The 24,976-nt window shown below is 37.4% G+C and overlaps 1 protein-coding gene across 1 annotated transcript in view; it reads left to right on the plus strand.

The window, feature by feature from the left end:
* The window catches only part of CDC42BPG (CDC42 binding protein kinase gamma), a 1,192,486-nt gene that overhangs the window by 925,235 nt on the left and 242,275 nt on the right, over positions 1 to 24,976 (plus strand). The window contains exons 22-23 of the mRNA XM_044075379.1: positions 4,433 to 4,476; positions 6,620 to 6,715. Of these exons, the coding sequence (XP_043931314.1) occupies positions 4,433 to 4,476; positions 6,620 to 6,715 (140 nt within the window). The remainder of the gene's footprint in view (positions 1 to 4,432; positions 4,477 to 6,619; positions 6,716 to 24,976) is intronic.

Here is a 24,976-nt window from a genome sequence, read left to right on the forward strand (position 1 = left end):
TTGCCAAGTTATCCAAGCTTTGACTCTAGTCTTGAGTAAGATTTTTATGGCTTTGTTTAATCAGGGGGCAGGGTTACTTCACAATCTTATAGTTTAGTGGGGCTAGTTGGTTTAAAATCTCTAGGAATTTGGCATTAAAGTATTCTACTGCATTATCCAGGGGAAGGGTTTTTATGGGAGCCCAGTCACAGGATTTTAGGGCTTCTGAGAATTGTTCTGGGGAGAAGTTTTTTTGAGAATGGATTTGTAAGAGAGCGGGGGTGTTAGTAGATTTTATTTTGTGCCGAAGGAGAAAGGTTGGCTTATGGTCACTGAGGAAGTCGGGTAGTATTTCAGATAGGTGGGCAGTACTGGGCTGGTTAGTCAGGATCCAGTCTAAGGTGAATTCTTGTTTGGTGGTTTTGTCAATTCTTGTGGGTGAGAGTATGAGTTGTATGAAATTATATAGATTTATGTGGTTGGTGGCTATGGGTGGATGTATACTGTTCCAGTCTATGTTGACATCACCTAGGAGTAAAGTTTCTTGGGACAGGGAGTGGGAAGCCCAGTGGAGTATAGATTCTAGTGTCTTAAGGTTGTCTCCTGGTGGTATATAAATGCTGAGTAGGTTTAGTTGTTTGTGTTGGTTTAGTAGGATTTTGGTGAATAGGGTGTCGGCAGTGTTGAAATCTGGGGTTTCTATTTGAAGGAGCTGGACTTTTAAATTGGATTTGTAAAGAAGGGCAATGCCACCACCTTTTCTGTGAGGTCTATCAACTCTTTAATATGTTGAAGCCAGGTGGAGTTATAGAGTTATCTTTAATGTGAGGTTTAAGCCATGTTTCTGTAATCACTATAATGTCTGGGTTGTATACAGAGATACTTCCATGTAACTGTTCTATTTTATTTATGATTCTGTGAATGTTTAGGTTTAGAATGAGTAAATCAGTGGGTTTATGTTTAAATGGGAGGTTGGGGTTGGGTGTGGTATGGGTGTTGTATGTTGGGCCAGGGTTGGGGTGGATATCACCTCCTAGTAGTAGTTTGGCTGCAATGCTGGTAATGGTTTTAAGGTAGAATACAGTTAGGAAGTGGTGTTTGAGGCTGGAGTATTTTTTTGGGTTGTGAGGTGTAATGGATAGGAGAGATGAGTTGAAAAAATTAAAGGGTAAAGGATACTTGGTTGTGCGTTTGCAGGTATGAAGGGATGGTTTGTGGTGTATGGTAGGGTGGGGATTTGATACAGTGCATAGTGTTAAGTGGATGGTGATAAGTAGTAATGAAGGAGAAAAAGTAAAGACAGATGAATAGGGAAGGCAAGAGTAATGGGATGATATGGTTGCAGGAGTGTGGTGTTGGTGACATGGTGATTTAGTTATCTGTGTTGGAAGATTGTGGATGGGTGTAGAAGAAGAGAGGTAGTATGCAGTTTCAGGCAAATTAAGTTCTCGTTCACAGTCTTTTAGATGTGGTAGTTGCTTTCAAACCCACCTTGGGAAGTTGTTGTACACAAGACCAAATAGCAAGAAAGCATGAAATTATCTAATCAAAAGAACATATATATGTATTCATGATCCAAACAGTATTTTTAGAGGGAAAAAAAACTGTTTCATGTTTCCAAAGTTTAGTAGTGACAATTCTTTTGTAAAAACAAAGAACATCAAGAGCTTAATACATCTTGTTGTGGCATATAGAATAACAATTTGTGCAAGAACAAAGCCTACAAAAAGCTAAGACCCTTTATAGGATTCGAAAATGAAATAATATGTTTACACTAAAGCTTATATTTCAGTAACAACAACCACATGGGCTGCCCAGTAATGAAAAACATTAATAAATGCATTTACAAAATATTTATTTATTTTATTTTACATTTGTTGACCGGGCTAGTCTAACTAGATATATGTCCATTTTCAGTAGAGGCCCGGGGAGAAAAGCTCCAAGAATGAACAGTGACAAAGTTAACAATATATAAAAGACATTGAAAATCATAATGCAGAGGTAGCATTGGTCAAAAGAAAGATTATAATAATAAAATTTTAAGCAATAAAAGTTATACTAAAAATTATACTAAAAAATTGTACTAAACCCAATAGTAGGTATGAGCAATACCAAATAAGAGAGTAAAGCCCTTATATTTTAAATAGAAACATTCAATAATGCAGAACACATAAGTTGTACACGAATGTAACCAAATATGATGTCCACAGTGTGTACATAACTCGAATATATTATTAATGGAACAATCATTAGATAATCTTCATACCACGATATGTTATACACTGTTTCAAATTATAAAGGCTGCGCAAAGAAAGTATCTTGGATAGGATAGCCCCAATAAACCAAAATAGCCAATGTATACTTTTTCAATGAAAAAAATAAATGACATACCCATATCTCAGTGCACCAACAGGCCAATATCAAAATGAATTGTTGATGGAACAACACAGCCCATATCAAATACAAAAAACAAAATGGCTACCCATTTAAAAAAGAGTCATTAACAATTATATAGTCCGGGTTGTCCATGTGATGAAACATTCAAGAAACAGGAAAAATAATGTCCCTAGATCTTCAATAAGCCCACGAGCAGCAACCGACTGTTCAAACGATTATTAGATCCAAAAAAAAGGTAATAATCATGTAATTTTCATACCACGATATACAGGACACTGTTACAAGTCATATAGGCTGTACACAAAAAGTACCTTAAACAGAATAGCCCCAAGACACCAATATATATATTCTTGATGAAAAAAATGACTGCCCGTATTTCGATGTACCAACAGGCCAAGATGGAATTCCAAACAAAATTGCAGCTCATGTTCAACACAGGAATAAATGGCTCCCAAATCGCCGTTAACAATACAAGACGCCTTTCGACTCAAACTGGTTGCTCCCTTTTCTATTATAGGCTTCTTCCATCTTGACTAACCTTCAGGCCACCCATAGTATACTTCAGTTCCAACGCAACTCCAAACATATTCTGTGACAGGATCTCATTCTTCAGTGAATAATATGCAAAAGTCAGCAACTGCTAGCAAGCTATCATCCACCGCCGTTTTCTTCACAACAGCATATCTTGGATCCCTCTTTACACAAAACAACTATGGTAGTGCTGTTAACAATCAGTTACCATATGTTAGATAGCCACAAGTTAGCATAGAACTCATTTATCTTCGACCTGAGTGATTAACTTTCACCTAGATTTTCTTCATAACAGCTCAAGGCAGGAAGCAAGACAAGCAAGAATCCAGCATTTTGACACAACTGGAACATTCTTTTGTTCTTGAGGGTTTTTTTTTCCCCAAGAGTTACTTGCTTCATAAACAACAGTTCAGTCTTTCCTGAGGGTACCTAAAGAAGCACGTTCTTCAAGCAACTGGTCACACCTCAGATTCCCAACTGGGCAAAATCAAAGATTCCAGCCTTTAAATACTAAACAGCAATTCAAGATGGTCAATAAACTGTGCGGATTCAGGGCAATGTCACCAGCACCATTCTTATCTACAGCAAGGTTACTTAATTGTTCCTGGGGAAACAAAAGGCAAGTTTAGAACTCCGCCTCCTCAGGACAGATGGTCGTACATTCAAGTTTCTCCCTTAAACCGGCGTCCATAATACAAAGAGAGAAATTCTATTTATAAAACAGAACAAACCACAAGGGATTGATAATGTAGTCACTTATTAACTTGTAAAATGTTGAATGTAAAACTTCTGCTTCTGTTTTGAAGGTAGTAACCTTTATAATAAAATCAGAAGCCTACCAGTTAAATTTACAAGCTGCAAGATCCCTTATTGACAGCTTGTAAGCTGTCAAACTTTTCCTAAAGTTCAGTGGGTAGAGTTTGCTTAATGGATACATTGCTCAGAGTACTGAATTCCTGGGCTACAGCTCTGGGTTGGATGTTAAGTTTGACCTTTGTGTGTGTGTGTGTGTGTGTGTGTGTGTGTGTGTAAAATGGATAAATATGTAAGGAGATGATTTAGTGATTTTTTTTTTCTAGAGAAAGTCTGTTGTAGTGAAGCAAGCTTGTATATCATAAAATAAAGTATTGTTGGTAACCCAATTTGCCACTTTTGTGTGTGTCTCTGGTTTTCTGAAGTGTGCATCCAGTGAATACTGTTAACTATGTCATATATTTTTTTTTAATTTAAATTAACTGTGATTAGACAACTCAACAAACAGCAATGAGTGGTAAAAAACGTAAATCTGATTCTATAAGTACAGTAGTACAGTATCTATTCTTTCAGAAGGAAGGTTTTATTTAAGGCATTTATTGGAATATGTTTCACAAATGATTCTTTGATTGACCTCTAATTTTATTGAAATGTTCTTGATCTTTATAAAAGTGTTTTCAGTGAGTTTTGCCACAATAGTGAAGATTAGAGTTGCTGCTTAAATGAAAGTGTTGACAAAATGTATTGTTTTTATATTTATTTTCACTTCTAGGCATAAACCAATGGCAGTCTATTAAGTTTATTAAACCAGGAGAGGTAAGAATATAAATCACGATACCTTCCATTGTTGTGCATTTGTTTGTTCTCATAGTGTTGCCTTCTAATAATTTCTGCTGCAAGCTTATAGAAAAGTTAGTCACATATTTGCTTGTTTTTTGGTTGTACAGAATGAACTAATAGGCGTCGTCATCAAAATCACCCAAACAAGCCAGTTGTAATGCAGTGCCCCATTATTACCAGATTTCCATTTTTTTTTTTATGCCTATCTCAGCTGTTGCATATTAGACAAGAAATTTATTTTATGTGAATGTCCAGCAATTGCTATGTATTTTATATGTTGTATGGTGAGTACAGAATCTTACTTCACTAAAGAACATATGAATTTCCTTCCCAGCCTGCAAGGTACTTATGATTTTTTTTTCAGGGTCATATGCAAGACTTTTTTTTGTAAAGCCAGATTTTGGACAATAGCTTGCAATCTGAGGTAGCCCATTACTCAATTTTTAACAAAGTAAACATCAGAACTGTTAGCAAATATAAATCAAAAAAACTACCATACATTACCTAGAAGAAGAAAAAGTAAGAGCTAAACAGAACTCAAGCTGACTCACCATCAGAGTGTGGTAACCAGTAGTAGATTTGAAACTATTTTAAAGTTTTGAGTTATAGTTTTACAGTGAATTCTACACTGTTTTGAGTTATGATACTCTTAAATCAAAGATTTGGTTGAAATGGGTTCTAATTAAAACATTTGGAATGGGTTAAAACTTTAAATTATCAGGACTCCATGGATTGTAATGTGTAACAATTTTTTCCCAGAGTATTTGTTATGAATTATTTACCCTTGCCTGCTGCTCACTGTGTGTCCTGCATTGCAAACTGGTCTTGAAGATCCAATGGGGCTGTACATTTCCTTTTTTTCTGTAATATGCTTTCTAGCTAATCATTAGAAGAGCCACTAATTTTATTCATCCTTTTCTCCACCTCCTTGCTGTGGGCAAAACTTAAGAAATATGGAGTTGGAGATGGTTGTCCTATATGACCTCAGAGTTCTAGACTACTCGGTCATCTGCTTCTGGAAAACCTGCTGGTGTTTCCTAAAAATGTTGATCCATGTAGCCCTTGCATTTAACATCCTCAGCAATTATCTGGATTGCCAGTAAATTTTTATTGCATATTTCTGCTCTGTATAGTACTTTTGAGCACTTTGGTTTAGAAGCAGTGACTTCTTTCCTCATGAAGAATTGGATAAAACTGCCCTTGATGTGTTAGAATTCTTTCTCATGTGGATTTTACTTTTATTAGAAAAAGTCTGTAGTTGAGAATTATATCAGTAGAGCTGTCTTTGCCTTCATATACACAAATATTTTATGCAGTTAAGCTACATAATTCTACAAAATGTGATCTTTTGTGGAGCATTTTTTTGACTCCTTAGTTATCAGCCTCATTAACAATAAACAGGGCATACACTCTTCATACAAAACTATTTCAACTGAAATTGACTTCTTAGAAGCTTTTATATTGTTCGAAGAAACTTTCACTCCCCCAGTCCCTGTATGTGTGTTTTTTTTTTTTGGTGTGGGGGGGACATACAGTCAGCCCCTCTGTTCAAAAGTCATTTAAGTAAGACTCTCCAAAGTTGCACTTTAGGACCAGTGTAAGAAAAAAAATACTTTTAAGCTTTTCCAGACTTCTGTTGAGTGCTGCAGTCTTTGTACTGCAGTCACTATAGCATTGCAGCATCTGAAACCATGGAATAGCAGTACTTGTTGCAAAAAAAGGATGGCAGGTCAGCGTTATTGTTATGCTGAAGTGTGATTATCTGGTATTCACATAACCTGAAAAAAACAGTTGCATAGATCACTAAAATAACCTGTTGTATAAATTATTTTACTGATTAGACTCCATACTTTGTGTTGTGTCTCCTTTTATAATGCATGCTTTGACTACTTTAGTTACATTTTCATATTATTGCTTGTGTCTCCATGATTGGTCTACATTACATTTATGACACTTGCAACTGGATGTGATCTGAAAACAAAATTTGTTGTCATTTTCACTGGTAAACATCTTCAAAACATAATCCCATTCAAATAAGAAAACATCATACACCTTTTGCAAGATGTGACAATGGTTGACATGAGAGTTTTATTTATTTATATATTCATTTATTATACAGAACAGTTCATCATCTCACGTCAACTCTTCACTTTCACTTCAGGAAATTCGGAATTCTCGGGAAGATGCAGAACCGCACCATGGCGCAAGGACAGATGTAAGTGCCATAGATTCTGATAAATACCACAAAATAATTCTCGTACAGCATACAAGTTCTGAAGACAACAAAAAGGTAGAATTCAGGATGTATATGTATGTAATGACAAATTGAGTCATAACTGACTCATAATGACACTGTGAACATTTATCCGAGCCATCAGCAGAACTTTTTTTTTGGCAAAGAAGTAAGACTAGATTTCCATGCCTTTCTCCCACCTAACCCAGATCAGCAACCCCAGTCCATTTTTAAACACAGGTCAGTATTGTCACAGATGGAGATCTTGCTCTCTGTCAGTGGCTGCCAAAATGCAAGGTAGTCGTTCTAATTCACAGATGTAACAAAATAATTCACTGGTTAAAAAGAATGCCATGTCTGGTGACTTGTTTTACCATAAAGGTGTTTTCTTGGCAATGATTAGTGCTACTCGGTTGCTAATCTTGGACAGTAGAAGTATACCGAGTGGGAAAGCGATAATGAGCCCTATCAGTCTTATGGTGGGGCTTTGAGCCAAACAGTTCATTTGCTTAAACCTTTAGGATTTCATGAAGTGGAGTCAAAGTATAAACCCTATCCTTGATTTACACATTACACAACTGGAAAAAACCCAGAAGTTTGTTGTTTATACGAATATGCAGAGGCCTCAAGCAGAGCTTATAGAGATGCAACTCACACTAAAGATCAATTATCAGTTCACGGAGTGCTACAGGAACTCCTCTGTCTCCCTAAAAATCACATAACATTCCTAAGTATTCTTGATGAACTACTAAAACCAGGAATTTTGTTAGCCGAATGATTTTAACTACTCCGTGATTAATTTGGCGGACCTACACCAGCAGTGTATGATGTGCACACAAAATTGTTGATTTTGTAAACAACTCCCTGCACCAGATTCTTAACAAATCCTTTAGAGAACAGAATGTATTTGACCTAGTCATAACAAACTTAGCATCTGTATATACCATCCCCAACATATCAACCGTGATGGTCACGTCAGACCACAATCTAGTAACTTTGTCCATCAAAACCTCAAACCATTAGAAAACAAAATATCACAGAATTCAAGGATATTAAATGTACAAATCTCCTGCAGTTCTGTGATGAAGTCTCTAAATTCAAATATAACAGTATTATATAATGTTGATACTGCAAAGTATGCAAATAAGTTTTATTCGCACTTGAGCAAAAGTATTAAATTGACAGTCCCATCTATAGTCAAGTGAATGGAGATGTTTAAAATGAAGCCCACAGAATGGTCCTCAAGTACTAATGATCTAATATAATAAACTCCTCAACCTGTATAGCAGAACAAAACACTCCCGAATTAAGGAGAATATTAAACAGTTAGATAAGAAAATAAAAAAGAGATGAGGAAAAGCAATGGCATCCCATGAACTCAGACTAGTGTTAGAAGCCAAAAAGAAATGCAAATCATTTTTAGTTATTTCAGAAAAATAAAAAAACATGCAACACTGCTGCAAGCTTATTCATAATAGTGCTATCTATTCCAATCCAGCAAATATTGCCAACATATTGACAGATTTTAGTACCTGCTCCATTGCAGTGACATCTATTCCAAGCCCACCTCTCCCTGATGGACCATCTTGAAAGAACATGTACTAAAGGTACTCTCCAAAATGAAGAATATCTCCTCTATGAGGCCTGACAACAAATCAGTTGCCTAATAACACTAGGCAAATGTTGGCAGACCCAATCCTACACCTATTCATCCTAAGCCTAGCTATGTCCTACCAGAGTTGTGCAGAGATGTTGTGATGCCACTACACAAAGCTGGCCCTGCCAAGGAGCCCAGTGGTTTTAGGGCTATCAGCCTAATAAGTCATGTGTGCAAAGCTATGGAAAGTATCATAACTGATCTAATAAACTATATCAAAAATCTCATCAGATTCAACCTTCCAGAGGTTTGTCAAGGGTAGATCCTGTGAATCTTCTGAAGTTGGGCCAGCTTTGTGTAGTGGCATCACAACATCTCTGCACCACTCTGGTAGGACATAGCTAGGCTTAGGATGAATAGGTGTAGGATTGGGTCTGCCAACATTTGCCTAGTGTTAACCACTGCTCACAAATTAATATTCTACCACTCTGGTAGGACATAGCTAGGCTTAGGATGAATAGGTGTAGGATTGGGTCTACCAACATTTGCCTAGTGTTAACCACTGCTCACAAATTAATATTCTACCCTGAAAAATGCCCAGCCCTAGCAAACATCCTTCAGCCATACACCCCAAACAGATCTCTAAGATCTGAACACCAAAATTTAATCACCATCCACAAACCCAATCGCCCTGCTGGCCAACTCCTTCTCTCCTACTCTCTTGGCAGGAAATGGAACTCTCTCCCTTCTTCTCTTAGAACAACATCTAACACTGAAGCCTTCAAAATCCAACTTTTCTCTTACTTATCCTCTAAACATAAGTGCACCTGCTTACATCCTACATAAATCTAAATAAATTCCCCTTGAACCCTCTACATCCTTTCTCTTTACTCTACCCTAATACTATCTTCTTTTCTTCTCTTTTCTCTCTCAATCACTGCTTCATCAAACTATATTCTACTCTCAGTTTATGTACTTTCTCTCTCTCTACTCCTCATATGTAAATATTGTAAATAGCATGTAACCTTAGACCTTCTTCTCATACAGTCAAACCTGCTACTTGAAGGAAACTACTAAATCTATTGTATCTACCTTCCTGAATGATGTTTTTTGAAGTATACTGCGTGTATTTGCTTTTTTACTAACTGTATTCAATGTAATGTTATTCCAAATGTATATATTTTATTACTATCTTTTACACTATGTAACTTAGATTGCATTTGCTTTGCTTTTGGAGCTTTTCTCCCCAGGCCTCCACTGAAAATGGATACGTTCTGGCCCAGTGGACTTCCCCGGTAATCAAACTGGAAATAAATGGTTACTCAGGCTGTAGACTGCGGGCAAGCTATCAACACAATATACCTTGACCTTGTGAAGCATTCAATACCATACCATACTCTCATATAATAAGCTGAAGAAGCTCTGAGCTGACCTGTTTGTGGTTTGGTGGATAGCCAACAGGTATAGGGACAGGACACACAGTTAAGAGTAGAGGCTGCATCCTTTGAGAGTATGAAGGAGACTAGTGGAGTTCCTCGGGGATCTGTGCTAGGACCTGTGCTATTTGGTATGTATTTTTCAGATCTTCACTTATTAAACAAGGATCTCTGGTTAGGAAAGTTCACAGATGATTGTAAGCTGGCAGCAATTGTCAAGTCCCTCTCTGACATATAGTCACTCCAATAGGAGCTTGCATTTATCAATGCCTGGTATATTAAAAATGAGCTCAAACTCAATGCAAAAAATTGTAGCATTTGGTTGGCATCCCTTAGCTCCAGCTTATTCATAGATAACATACCACTTTCAAAATGAAAATGTCAAAAGAAACCTTGGTAGTTGTATGGGCCACTCCATCACATTTAACCATCATGTTGCAACAGTGTTTAAGAAATCATTTTATCTTGCACAGCTCATAGCAAAAGGTATTTCTTCCAGATGAAAAGAAATTCTCACCACTTTGCAACTCAGCACTGATTAGATCCAGTATTTGGGATGTACCTTTCTAAGCATATCAAGCAATCGGAAAGAACACCATAAGTTTGTAACAAAAAATATAATTGATTTAAAAGATATGAACTAATAAGAAAGACTGAAAGGTTTATCCATTCATGATTTTATAAAGTTAGAGAAATTAAACTGTGTAGGAATTGCTGTTCAAGTACGTGTACTCTCCGTTATATTCTGTCAGCTAAACTTGTTTAATTATTAAGGCTTTTAGAGGCTTCATGTGTTATGCACACTAATAATATGTGCTTTACAGTTTTTTAAAAAACTGTAAAGGACTCCTTAAATTGGAAAGAGGACACACTAATAAACCAGCTTCTTTGCTAACTTGACATGTAACTTGTTACTTGTATTTAAAGAGTGGCGCTCTTCCTCATGAAGTCCATGTAATTCAGACAAACGCACTCGTTGTGTAGGTGTTTGTAGAACCATTCTTGGAGGAGGGTAGAGTAATTCTTGGCATGAAAAGCTAGATATACATCGCTATGTAGGAGTCTATAAGCGATAGAGTATATGGATGGAGTGAGTACATGGATGGAGTGTCCACATTGTATTTGTCTGCAGACCAGCATTTTTTTCATCAGCAGTAACCTCTGGGGTATTTCTGGTTGTGTAATGCGTGTGGATAGTTGTTCACCAAAAGGCATGTTTTATTCTATCAGAGTACAAATGGGGTAGCAGACCTGGGCACAAGCTGGCAGTTTGCTTAATCAGCAGATACAGATGGTACAAAATTGTTGTAGTGGTACTGGTGTGTAAAGCTATCACAACTTTGTCAATGAATGCTCATTTATGGCTCCACTGAAGCTTTTTATTGTGAGGTGAATGCGTGGTAGAAACTACGGAAAGATGCATGTTGGTTTTTAACAAGCAGCATGTTACACATGTAGGTGTTTTGCTCTTCAACTTGGAGAGTGTTTTTTTCTTTGAAAGGTGGGCCACCAGTTTGTGGCTCTCCAGGGGGGGGCACCAGATGAGTGATCTAAAGTTCTGCATTCTGTAATTTGTCGATGAGTATAAGGGAATGTTAATGATTTTAGGTCTGTTAAATCTAATTAAGATGCCTGTGTATACTAATTGGACCAGACAGGATTTCTTTACCCATTTTTCAACATATTGGTCACAGGATAAGGAGTTGTATGTGAACATGCGAAGACCTTTGATGATTGAATCGATCTGGAGGGCATTACTATCTTGTACTACAGGAAACAACATCACTTTTGCAAAATGTCACATTGCTGCATTTATTTATTTATTTATTTATTTATTTATTTATTTATTTATTGACATTTCATTTGAGACTATCTTCACACAAGTGATTTCTGTGGTGTAGGTCTGTCTTGTAGCATTGTAGTATCTGAACCCGAATGAACTACAACATGCAACGTAGCTTAAAATCATTAGAAATGTTAATTAGTCAAATGTCCAGTACTGTAGTTAGGGAATCCACTAAATGCCTTATGATTTGTTTGTCAGCCTGTTTTGTATCACTATGCTAAATTCCTTGCTGAATCCTAAGTAATATTTGAAGTATGTTTGATCTGTCATCGTGATAACAGAGCCATATTAATTTAATTTCGTCTGGCATCGTCTTGGTAGGTGACTCCATCAGAAATGGTGCTCAGCGAGGAAATGATTCACCTCCCTCTTTCCACTTCAGATGCATACTTCCCAAAGCAGTCTCTAATCTACTCAGAAAAATTCCCACTGACATCCCTGCTGGATCTGACATCTTAAAACCCAGGTTCATATGTCACTGCAAAAATTACCACCTATGCCTTCCTGTCACCCATATGTATATATAATTTATAAAATGAAACAAAAACACTGCTTCAAGCACAATATGAACAAACTCTGTTTTAATAAGTCCCAAATAGGCAATCCAGTACATAAAAAAACACACTTTATTAAAACAATAAATGATTGAGCGCTTTCATCCACATAAAGTGGACTTTATCAGAATAAGTAGTATTTACTACAGTGAGTTTAAATATCATTTTGTTTTGGCGCCACTGGGTTTTAACCAATAAAAATGTGAAAACTTTTAAAGTGATATCTCATACAATATACTGTGTACAATAATGAATTTTTTGCACACATATCCTTACATAAATACTTAAACTGTACAATATTAAAACCAATATAAAATTGATAATAAACTTTTAGCATTTTTAACATGTAATAATATTTAATATTTAATTTAAACAGAATATTTAAACTCATTGTAAATACTACTTATGCTGATGAAGTCCACTTTTATGTGGATGAAAGCGCTCAACCGTTTATTGTTTTAATAAAGTGTGTTTTTTATGTACTGGATTGCCTATTTTGGGCTTATTAACACAGTTTGTTCGTATTGTGCTTGAAGCAGTGTTTTTGTTTCATTTTACTATTGTTTTCTGGGTTGGAAAGCGAAGCGCCTTTTCATGTAATATTATATATAATTTGTCTCGCACAGAACATAACACTTATTTGTAAAACAGCTCTAATTAAACCCATCCCAAAGCAAACTAATCCAAAAGATAATTCACACTTCCATTAAATATTAGTTCTGCCAACTTGGGGCAGATTTCTAGAAAACATTATCTACTGCCAACTCTCTTGCTGTATACAGCATGTACTACCTCCTTTTTCCAAACAACATGGATTCTTGTGTAGATGAAGTACTATAATGTCACTTTGATCCCTAACCAATGACTTCTTGCAAAACACTGGTAGAGGCCTCCTTACAGGTACACTATTTATAGACCTGACAAAAGGCATTTGGCATCACTGACCATTATCTTCTCCTAAACAAACTAATTTAAATTTTATATCTGCATAGCTAGCTCTCTCTGGTTTAAAAACGTTCACACTGTTGGACACTGCAGAGTTGGGATCCTTCCAAAGAGAAGCTGCACCTATTACCAAAGATGTACCACAAGGGTCCTTTCTTGCCCCCCTCCTATTCTCTGTATATATTAACAAACGTCCTTATGACCGACTGACATCTCCCTTTCTCCCTGTATACAGATGTCCTGGTCATTTACCAGTAAGGTCACTCTTAACCAACATTCAACCCCAGTTCTAGTCAAGCTTTGCATGAACTCTATCGATGGCTCAAAAAAGAATATTTCTCAATCCTTACAAACCAAAATTATGCATGCTGGAGCTCTAAATTCACCAAACCACCTGACTCTTACTATCCTTTACTTTAAAACAACTATACCAAAAAACAGTCTCCAACTACAGATACCTGGAATTATGGCTTGATCAATCTCTGTACCTCCATTTCCACACAGAGAGTGAACAAAAATGAGTTCCCTTCCTCTTCTAAGCCATAAATCTCCCCTTTTATAGTTCAACCTGGCAAAGCAGCCATTAGCAAAGGAGTTCTCCCCTCACAGCTAGAATATGGACTACTCATTTTCACATACGTCTCCAAGAAAAACATCCCCAACACTCCACACAGTCTGCAAAAGCATCTGCCAATCCACTGGAAATGCACCTTCCCTGAGCATCACTGTATCACCTTTAAAGAAGCCAAATGGCAAAGATCTAATCTATTGTCAGTATCACAACTCTGCAGACTGTTTCAGTTCCAGATATTTATTCCCCTTGCAGCTAAATTTCATGAAAAAAAACTTCCACATACAATCCAAGTCAAGCTGCACTGAGACTCATTGCTCCTAGAACCAAACTCCACAGCTCTGCACATGCTTTCTACTCTCAGGCACCTACTCTTTGGCAAGTTCTTCCCATTGACCGAAGAGAAATCAACACTCCAAATTCAGAAAGCATTTCAAAACACATCTTCATCCAAGCCAAATGCTCCTGCTTTAACACCAGGCATGTGACCTGAATTGCTTAAAGTTGTTCCACTTAAGAAACTAATGTTTATATTGAACATTATATTCTATTTGTTAGAATGTACATGTACAGTTTATGTAACTAATCTGCACTACTCTGGTAGTGCTTACATTTCTGCCTTTTTTGTTTGTGAAATGTTTTGTAATTCACGGAGCGGAGCCTAAAATTGATCAGTATTGATGAGTGCACTACCCCAATAAGCAAATATGAATAAATAAATAAAATTAAACTAATTGTTAGAAGTATTTAAATACAATAGTATTTCCTTGTTTATTTTGAGTGTTCTCCATTCATGTGGTGCCTTATACCCTGAAATGGTGCGTATTTGTATATTGCATTATGATGACATTGAAACCTCTCTGGTATCAGTTTGGCAGTATTCCTTGAATATGTATTGAGCTACTACACTCTAATTTGTGATGCATGTGTGTGTGTGTGATTTTCCTGTCATCTTCCTTTTCTCATTAAGCTTGATTCCTTTTTCCCCACTTCTGTCACCAGCAATGCTAGTGGCTGTTTTTCTTCTGTCTTGGCTAACTTAACAGTATGTTCATAGTATACTTCTATACGTCAACCTTGCTTTTTTGTTTGCCCAAATTCGAATGCATATTTTGTCCTTATCTTTTTGGATCGTCTTTAAATAGAACAGCTACAAACAAATTCCAACTATGCATTAAGAAAACAAACTGGCCCACAACGCTGGAAGCTACAAACATGATAATTAATTACAAAAAGAAATCGGACCTTAAAATGTTACAAATTTTGCCAAAGAAAGTAACCACTTTCATCTGGTAAAATATACAGACTTCTTCGGATAACAGACATTTAAAATTCACGCTAAAATGCTCTCCTAAGATCACATGACATGCCCCTCACCACAGGGGAAAATTAACTTGGAGACAGTATTTCGACAATAATAATAAAATGCATTTACATAAAACCTAGTACAAAATATATTCATACCATCTTTCATAAGTCTTCCTTTTCAATAAGCACTTAATATCATTGAGTCATGGAGGAGTTGAAGCACTGAAGAACAATTGCCACCATAATTCTCTTCCATACATAGTTTCCAAGGACAACCTCTGGGATGCCTATCAATTTTTTCAATTATAGTGAACAAAAACTGATGTGAAGGGATTTCCTGGGTATGCCTAAAAAGAGCATTTGTAGCCTTTTTCTTCCTAATTTCGTAGTAATATTCATATATTCTTTCTTTAACCCTTCACTCAGATTTGCTGATGTAAAAACTGCTACATTGCTGGCAAATTGCAGCATAAACAATCCCACTTCTAACGCAATTATATTTGCCCTGGATATCTTCCTCATCTTTCGGCTTTTTCCATTAGGGGTCACCACAGCGGATCATCTTTCCATTTCTTCCTATCTTCTGCATCTTGCTCTGTCACACCAACCGCCTGCATGTCCTCTCTCACCACGTCCATAAACATTATCTTAGGCCTTCCTCTTTTCCTCTTACCTGGCAGCTTCATCCTTAGCATCTTTTTCCCAATATACCCATCATCCCTCCTCAGCACATGTCCAAACCAACGCAATCTCGTCTCTCTTGCTTAGTCTCCAAACTGTCCAACATGAGCTGACCCTCTAATATACTGATTCCTAATCCTATCCATCCTAGTCACACCTAGTGCAAATCTTAACATCTTTAACTCTGCCACATCCAGCTCTGACTCCTGCCCTTTTGTCAATGCCACTGTTTCCAACCCATATAACATAGCTGGTCTCACTACCCTCTTGTAGACCTTCCCTTTCACTCTTACTGGTACCCGTCTGTCACAAATCACTCCTGACACTCTTCTCCACCCATTCCATCCACCTTTACCAACTCTACTCCCTGCATCTTCACCATTCCTCTACCCTCCCTCTCATTTACACACACATATTCTCTCTTCATTCCTGTGCTCTCTAGAGCATATCTCCACCTCTCCAGAGTCTCCTCAACCTGATTCCTACTCTCACTACAGATCACAATGTCATCTACAAACATCATAGTCCACGGGGCCTCCTGTCTGATCTCATCTGTCAATCTGTCCATCACAACTGCAAATAAGAAAGGACTCAGAGCTGATCCTTGATGTAATCCCACCTCCACCTTAAACGGATCTGTCACTCCCACTGCAGTCCTCACCACTGTCGCACTACCCTCGTATATATCCTGTACCACTCTTACATACTTCTCTGCCACTCCCGACTTCCTCATACCATACAATACCACAACTGTTCTCTAGGCACCCTGTCATATGCTTTCTCCAAGTCTACAAAGGTACAATGCAACTCCTTCTGACCTTCTCTGTATTTCTCCAATAACACTGTCAGAGCAAAATTGCATCTGTAGTGCTCTTTCCTGGCATGAAACCATACTACTGATCACTAATCATCACCTCCCTTCTTAATCTAGCTTCTACTACTCTTTCCCATAACTTCAAGCTGTGACTGATCAATTTTATCCCTCTGCAGTTACTGCAGCTCTGCACATCACCCTTATTCTTAGATGGGTTCCAAAACACTTTTTCTCCACTCCTCAGGTATCCTCTGACTTTCCAAAATTTCATTAATCTAGTTAAAAATTCCACTGCCATTTCTCCTAAGCACCTCCATGCTTCCATTGGTATGTCATCTGGGCCAACAGCCTTTCCATTCTTCATCCTCTTCATAGCTATCCTTACTTCCTCCTTGCTAATCTGTTTCACTTCCTGATTCACTATCCCCACATCATCCAACCTTCTCCCTCTCTCATTCTCTTCATTCATCAGCCTCTCAAAATACTCTATCCATCTACTCAACACACTCTCCTCTCTTGTGAGTACCTTTCCCTCACTATCCTTTATCACCCTTACTTGCTGCACATCTTTCCCAGCTCTGTCCCTCTGTCTAGCCAGGTCCTTTTCTCTTTCTTTAGTGTCCAGTCTCTCATACAACTCTCCATACGCCTTATCCTTAGCTTTCGCCACCTCTCTCTTTGCCATGCGCCTCATCTCCTTATACTCATGTCTACTTTCTTCATCTCTTTGACAATCCCACTTTTTTTCGCCAGCCTCTTCCTCTGTATACTCTCCTGTACTTCCTCATTCCACCACCAGGTCTCCTTGTCCTCCTTCCTCTGTCCAGATGTCACACCAAGCACCTTTCTAGCAGTCTCCCTTACTAGTTCTGCTGTAGTTACCCAGCTATTCAGTAACTCTCCACTGCCTCCTAGTGCCTGTCTTAACTCTTCCCTAAACTCCACTTCACAATCACCCTTTTTTAACTTCCACCATTTAATCCTTGGCACTGCTTTCACACTCCTCCTCTCCTCCTCCTCTTCTTGATCACCAACATCATCCTACAGACCACCATTCTATGCTGCTTAACTACACTTTCCCCTGCCACCACTTTACAGTCTCCAATCTCCTTCAGACTGGCCCTCCTACATAGGATATAATTCACCTGTGTGCATCTTCCTCCACTCTTGTACGTCACCCTATGCTCCTCCCTCTTCTTAAAATACGTATTCACCACAGCCATGTCCATCCTTTTTGCAAAATCCACAATCATCTGACCTTCTGCATTCCTCTCCTTAACACCATACCTACCCATCACTTCCTCATCCCCTCTGTTCACTTCACCAACATGCCCATTAAAGTCCACTCCAATCACTAGTCTCTCACCCTTGGGTACACTCACCACAACTTCATCTAACTCGCTCCAAAATTTCCTGCATGCCTTCGCCCTCCTCTTCTCCTTCGGCCAAAAGTAGCCCAATTTCCACCAGCACCCTGTTAGCTAACAGTACTGGTGGCGGTTGTTGTTAACCCGGGCCTCGACCTATCCAGTATGGAAATATGAAATTTTTGCGCCATAAGTGTTGTGGCAGAATTTTTACGCCGGATGCCCTTCCTGACACAACCCTCCCATTTATCCGGGCTTGGGACCGGCACAAAGAAATGCACTGGCTTGTGCATCCCCAGTGGCTGGATATTTGCCCTGGATATAAATGACCTTATCTCTAATAATCGGAGAATTGTCCTCTAAAATGAAAGAGCATTGTGAACATGCTCCACATTTTCAAATACTACCCTTGGTACCATTGAACTTATTTGAATGCCTCATACTATCTTAAATATTCTTAAAACTTATTCCCTTTTTTTTTTTATACACTGTACCAGGTATCGCACCCAGATGCTTACTAAAGGCTTGATTATTTAAAATAAACTGTCAGCTTTCCTTTATGATATTACTAATTTCCATACTATCCATGGAGTATATAGTAATGAAAGAATGCTGAAAACTAGTCCTAAGTTCCTTGGTGCCCTCTCTCATGTTTTGAATGTTCCTTTCATCTAAACTGACATGCGAAACATTTGAAATGACATCAACCTAATTTTGGGGTAATTCAGATTTATTATGTGATAAAAGTATATAAGTTCCATCAAGTCTCTGCCTAACTGTTATGTTTTTTAGAGAATTACTCAATGATACAGGATTTTTATTTGTTTTGTGTTTATTCTCTGTTAAAATGATTGATCTACTTAGTGAAGTAGACTTCATGTATTGCCATAGTCTATTAGTGGAGCTTTTCTCCTCGGGCCTCTGCTGAAAATGGACATGTATCCAGCCAGACTAGCCCGGTTAACAAATGTAAAATAAATAAATAAAATAAAAATAACCCTACTCAAAAATATAGTTTGTAACTGCTTACATTCATCTAAAAAGTTAGTGTTCTGTGACCATTTTCGCAGCTGTCACTAGCTGTCCCTTAACTACTGCCCACTTCTGATGTGGGGGGGGGGGGTGGCACTTTGTATAATAAAGGAATGTATTCGAGTATGTAGGTTTCCTGTATATCTGAGACGCACGTTGCACATTCCCTAAATCATGTATTTTTTTAAGCTGAATGTCTAAGTACGATACATCACTGCTTCCGACGCTATAAGTAAAGTTAAGGAATTCCATGAGACTATTAATATAGGAAATGAATTCCCCAATTTTTTTAGTATCATCAACCCAAGCTATAAAGATATCAAGGAAATGTGTACATGTTCCAAGATCCATTAAACTGGCCGTTGAAAACAAATGTCTCTTCCCATATGGCTATAATGATATTAGCGTGTAATGGCTCGTATGCTGCCTCATAGCAACCCCTTGGTTTTGATGAAAAAAAATTGTCCTTTAAAGTACATATAATTATGTGGCATACTATGCCCATCAATGTGCATAATGTATTGATATTAGTTTGTGGAATATCCATAAACTCCATAAGGTATTCTGAAAACCAGTTCTAAACCAAATAATATGGGTGATGGAACTAAACAAATCCTGCATGTCAATAGCAATGAAAATAATGTTATCAGGATGTTCTAATTAATTGACCCTTTTAAACTCCCATGAATCCTTACAAATATGATTAATTTTATATACTTCACTGTTGAGATGTTTATCAATATACTGTGCTGCAAAACTGTGATTTTAGATATGCCTGTGTCCACAGTAGGTCAAAATGGGAGCTGTCTGCATTCTTGTGGATTTTAGGCACATCAAACACCATGAGAATCCTAGGTTCTTTGATGGATAAAAAATTAAATTCATCCAAACTGATGTCTCCCTGCATAAGTGTATCATAAAACAATAAATCTATTTTTGATGGGATGCATGAATTTCATTAAGGGATACTTCAGTGTACATATCATCGTATAATAATTTAAGCATACTCTGCTCATAATCTAACTGATGCATTGCTACCAACCTACCCCTTTTATATGGGGCACATGAACCGTAGGTCTTTTCTTGTCTCAGTTCATTCAACATCAAACTGAGTTTTATTCAAATTATGCCAAGGAAACCCAGGAATCAAAGTTTTGAAATACCTCACATCCATTTCACAAACTTTTTTGAATAATTTTAAAGTTGGATGCAAGTCGGGGTTAAAAGTACTCGGTATATGAAATAAATTCGATTCACATTCAGATGCAACATATTTAGCCATTAAAAAAAGGAATATAATTGCAGTTCACTAATGACCGTGATGATGTCCAGTCTCTTAGCAGGGACAAACGATAAGCTCCTGCAAAACAAATCCGCATGCATACTATTAAATGAACTGTAATTCTAAATCTTAAAATTGTGAGATGTATTAAATACGATATCAACTTTATTTTCTACAGTCACCTCCTGTGTTGACATTGGTTCCATCTGCTCTGTGTGTCCAAGAATGGTTTCCAGCCATTCTGTATTCCATACATTTTCCTGATTGGATTGTCTCCGCCTGTTATGTAGCCAAGCTGAGTGCCTGGTGTGGGGGGGGGGTCCTCTAAAGGATACTGCTGAATATCACCCTCCTCTAAAAAAATGCTGATATAAACCATCCTTGATGGTCTAGCGCTCCTACTGGTTAGAAAAATTCTGACTATGGGGCAGCTCTGGATAAGCTTTTCCCTCCGAATACTCTCTGCGGTCCCTCTCAAGTTTTTTTAACTTTCTCTGTTGAATATGCACACAAAGCTTATCCATGTCCGAGGATATTGATGACTTTTTGTCTGTATATTTTATTATTATTTTTATTGTCCAAATACTCTCTCTTTAAGTTCATTTTCCACATGATGAGGACATGTCATGTGATCTGAGTAACATATGTTAGCGTGCATTTTAAATGTCTGTAATCTGAAGAAGTCTGTATATTTTAACAGATGACACAGCTTATCTTATTTTGTTTTGCAACATTTGTAAGATTTTAAGGTCTGATTTCTTTTTGTAATTATCGCATTTGTAGCTTCCTGCATTTTGGGCCAGTTTTTTTTTTTTTTTTTTTTTTTTTTTTAATTTAAACAGCCTTTTTATGTTTCCCAGCCTTATTGATGCTGTTTTTTTTTTTTTGTTTACTGTCTTCTTGATATTCATTCCATGTACTGTAGTTATCCCTCCGGTGTTATTCCTGACCTGTTCATTCAAAACATGTGGTATGACAGGCAGGAAGGAACATCTCTAGACTCCTGTTTTTCTCTTCCATCATAAGATAATCACCAAGGATAAGAAACAAAGCTGCTCACTTCTGCAATGTCATGGTGTATTTACATATTCTCTTAAAGGCGTAGTCTGAGAGTACACTTAAAAATCCCTACTGATTGTTAAAGCATCTACCCCAAAATGATAAGCTTGCATTAGTTGAGGAATATCATTATTTATATCTTAGGACTTTCTCAAGTTTCATTTTTTTTCTTTGCATACGGTCACTTTTCCTTTCCCATTCTTATTGCCAAGGGATTCATGCAGTTTTAATGAGTAGTCCTGTTTGAAATAAAAGGATCTTTGTTGTTGTTTACCATCCTAGAATCTTTCAATTATTTAATGGTTTTGCACTTTTTGTGTGGATTGCTTTGTTCATCAGTATGACTACATTTATTTCCATCTCTTCAGATTGTGTACTGTGCTGGTAGACAGTTTCAGGCCATATGACATTTGTAAGATTTTAAGGTCTGATTTCTTTTTTGTAATTATCGCATTTGTAGCTTCCTGCATTTTGGGCCAGTTTTTTTTTTTTTTTTAAATTTAAACAGCCTTTTTATGTTTCCCAGCCTTATTGATGCTGTTTTTTTTTTTGTTTACTGTCTTCTTGATATTCATTCCATGTACTGTAGTTATCCCTCCAGTGTTATTCCTGACCTGTTCATTCAAAACATGTGGTATGACAGGCAGGAAGGAACATCTCTAGACTCCTGTTTTTCTCTTCCATCATAAGATATTCACCAAGGTTAAGAAACAAAGCTGCCCACTTCTGCAATGTTATGGTGTATTTACATATTCTCCTAAAGGCGTAGTCTGAGAGTACACTTAAAAATCCCTACTGATTGTTAAAGCATCAACCCCAAAATGATAAGCTTGCATTAGTTGAGGAATATCATTATTTATATCTTAGGACTTTCTCAAGTTTCATTTTTTTCTTTGCATACAGTCACTTTTCCTTTGCCATTCTTATTGCCAAGGGATTCATGCAGTTTTAATGAGTAATCCTGTTTGAAATAAAAGGAAGAGGTTGGTCATCCTTGGCAGTCATTGATTCAGCCATTGTCTTTGTTGTTGTTTACCATCCTAGAATCTTTTAATTATTTAATGGTTTTGCACTTTTTGTGTGGATTGCTTTGTTCATCAATATGACTACATTTATTTCCATCTCTTCAGATTGTGTACTGTGCTGGTAGACAGTTTCAGGTCATATGACATTTCAATAGACAAGTTCTGCTTAGTATAATCTCTGCTGTAGACTAAATCTGTCAGCAAGTTTGCAAAAAAAAATTGGAGAGAGAGAGATGTTGAATTTGGAAACTGTATGTTCCTCTGTCTGCTGTGTTTCAGCTGTGGATGTAACATGGAGACAGTTTTTTTTACATGTAAAGCAAGCACTCGTGCAGTGCAGACAGAGTCTACAAATTGCACACCGTGCCTAATATCTTTACCCTTTTTGGTCATTTACTTAGCATAATTTTCAGAACTTTGAAAACTGGCTTCAGTCTGTTTAACAGGAACTTCTTTAAGTAGGGTTTGGGTGTGTTATTACCATCACATTATTTTGAGTTTGTTTTTTTTTTTTTTGTGTGTGTGTTCAAATTCATAAGAAACTTGAAACCTGGACGTCTTACTTATTGGATAAGATTGCCAGGACTCTCAATCTATCCCCTTCCAGATATGATGGATACACTATGACTCTTGTTATGTTTTTCTAGTACCAGAAGCCACAAACATTTCATGATATTAAGTTTATTATTGGTGTTTCTCCACTGTGAATTCCTAGTATTAATGCTCTCCCTTTCTTTAGGAATGTTGTAAATGAATCAGTTTAATATTTTAATGCTGCTTTTTGCTAGTTAGGTCTCAATATTATACTATAAAATATTACTTCATGCTCATATTTGAAAATGGATAAACATGTCTACGATGCCTGAATTTGCAGAATCCTGAGAGCTTACCAACAATCAGTGGTCATATTGATCACTACTGCAGTAGTCTTGGCTGTATGGTTATATCCTGCCAAGGATATAACAGCTGGTCAGCTTCCAAAGCTTTGGGGCACCATCCATGCACCCAGACTTTCAAGCTGCCTGAGCTGAGCTAAGACAAGTTTGGGTGTGAAGCCCTTTGGAGCTTTATTGCCACCAAAGAGTATGCTCCTCTGAGGCTTTTGAGGATTGACAATCTAGTTGTGCTTTCCTTAGGTGGGCATATAAGTTCCCTTTGGGGAAAAGGTTTCCCTTTTTTTTTTTTTTTTTTAAACTGGTGTTTTACTTTCATCTTCAGGAAAGTTATTTTAAAGCTAGGAGTGCTGTGTTTTAATGGATTGACTTGAACCTGTAGCATACTTTTAAATGGAGCACTCATTTATCTCAGTTTAAAAGTAGTGTTATCTAACTGATAAAATTCTCCACTGAAAATAGCTTTTATTTTTAAGGTTGTGGAGCTGCCATACTGTTTAAAAGTGATTTTTTACTGTTTTTTGTCAAAGTAACTTTTGTGGACTAGTAGTTTCACTGACATTGTTGCTTGTTTTCCTATGGATAGATGCACCATTTTGCCTTGACCATATAACAGATTGTCACTTCGAAGGTCAGTCTTTCTCCCAGTGACAAAAAGAAAAAGTTAAGCAAACAACTTTTGCCTCCAAAGCAAGCTAGCAGTTTACCTTATACACAGATGGGTGACACTGCTGTGGCCATTTGTTGTACCTCAGACAACTCATCTTTTACCCTGGATCCTTCTGGTGTACCACCTACAGCCACTATGGACCAGAGGTTAGCTACGTCCCCTGTGCCTCTTGGGGTTGCCCTCAGTGGGCAAAGAAGAAATACTCTTGTAAGTCCTGGGACAGAGAACATTGAAGGTTTCCCTGTCAAATCAGAATGCTCTGCCCAACCCTATCATAAAATATTTGCATTTTGTGTATGACTCTGATACCTCTTCCAGGGCTATGGCCACTGGTATGGTTTTAAGGAGGTTTGCTTGGCTGCATTCTCAGAACCTCTCAGATGATGATAAAATGAGATTTTAAAATCTTCCTTGGATAGAGATTTATTAGTGTTCAGCTCCTGTGCTGCAGAGGTGATCAAAACATGTGATGAAAGGGGCATACTGATGGGGGGAATCTCTTAAGATTTTTCAGCCCTCATTTTCGAAATTGTCCAAGAGATTTTCTTTTTCTTTCTCTTCCAATTTCAGTAAAAAAAAAAAAAAAAGAATAAGCCTCAACAGAATTCAGGTCAACAAATGTTTAAGAAGTGGGTAGGAGGTTCTGAAAAGAAGTTTAAACCTTCCCAAAACCAAGGACACTGCAACAAGTCTGAATGACTTCAAGGGAATTTGTGACCTCCTCCCACCCTGGCCCTCTCTCTCTTCCAGAAAGCTTGAATCTCCATTTTTCTCTTTGGCATCATATTGTTTCAGACAAATGGATTCTGAATATTGTTCTTCAGCATTACAGATGGCAGTGGAAGGAAATTCCATTCTTTCTGGGGTTATTTCGCATCCTGCAGGTCAGGCTGTCGTGTTTTCACCTGTTTGTTCATTGCATGCTGTCCCAAGGAGTGATAGAAACCATTTCTCCTTTCCGGGTGGGGATGTTCCTAGTCCCAAAGAAAAAAAAAACACTTGGAAACCAGTTCTGGATCTTTCTTTCCTAAACCTGTTTGTGATGATGCCCAAGCTCAAGATGATGTCACTTCACAACCTGTTACCTCTTCTTCCTCTTTCAGGTTTCCTGGTAACACTAGACCTAAAAGAGGCTCATCATCACAGTCATATTCATCCAGATT

The sequence above is a fragment of the Protopterus annectens genome, chromosome 6.part1 (assembly GCF_019279795.1).
Source record: "Protopterus annectens isolate FY-2018-M chromosome 6.part1, PAN1.0, whole genome shotgun sequence".
NCBI lineage: Eukaryota > Metazoa > Chordata > Ceratodontiformes > Protopteridae > Protopterus > Protopterus annectens.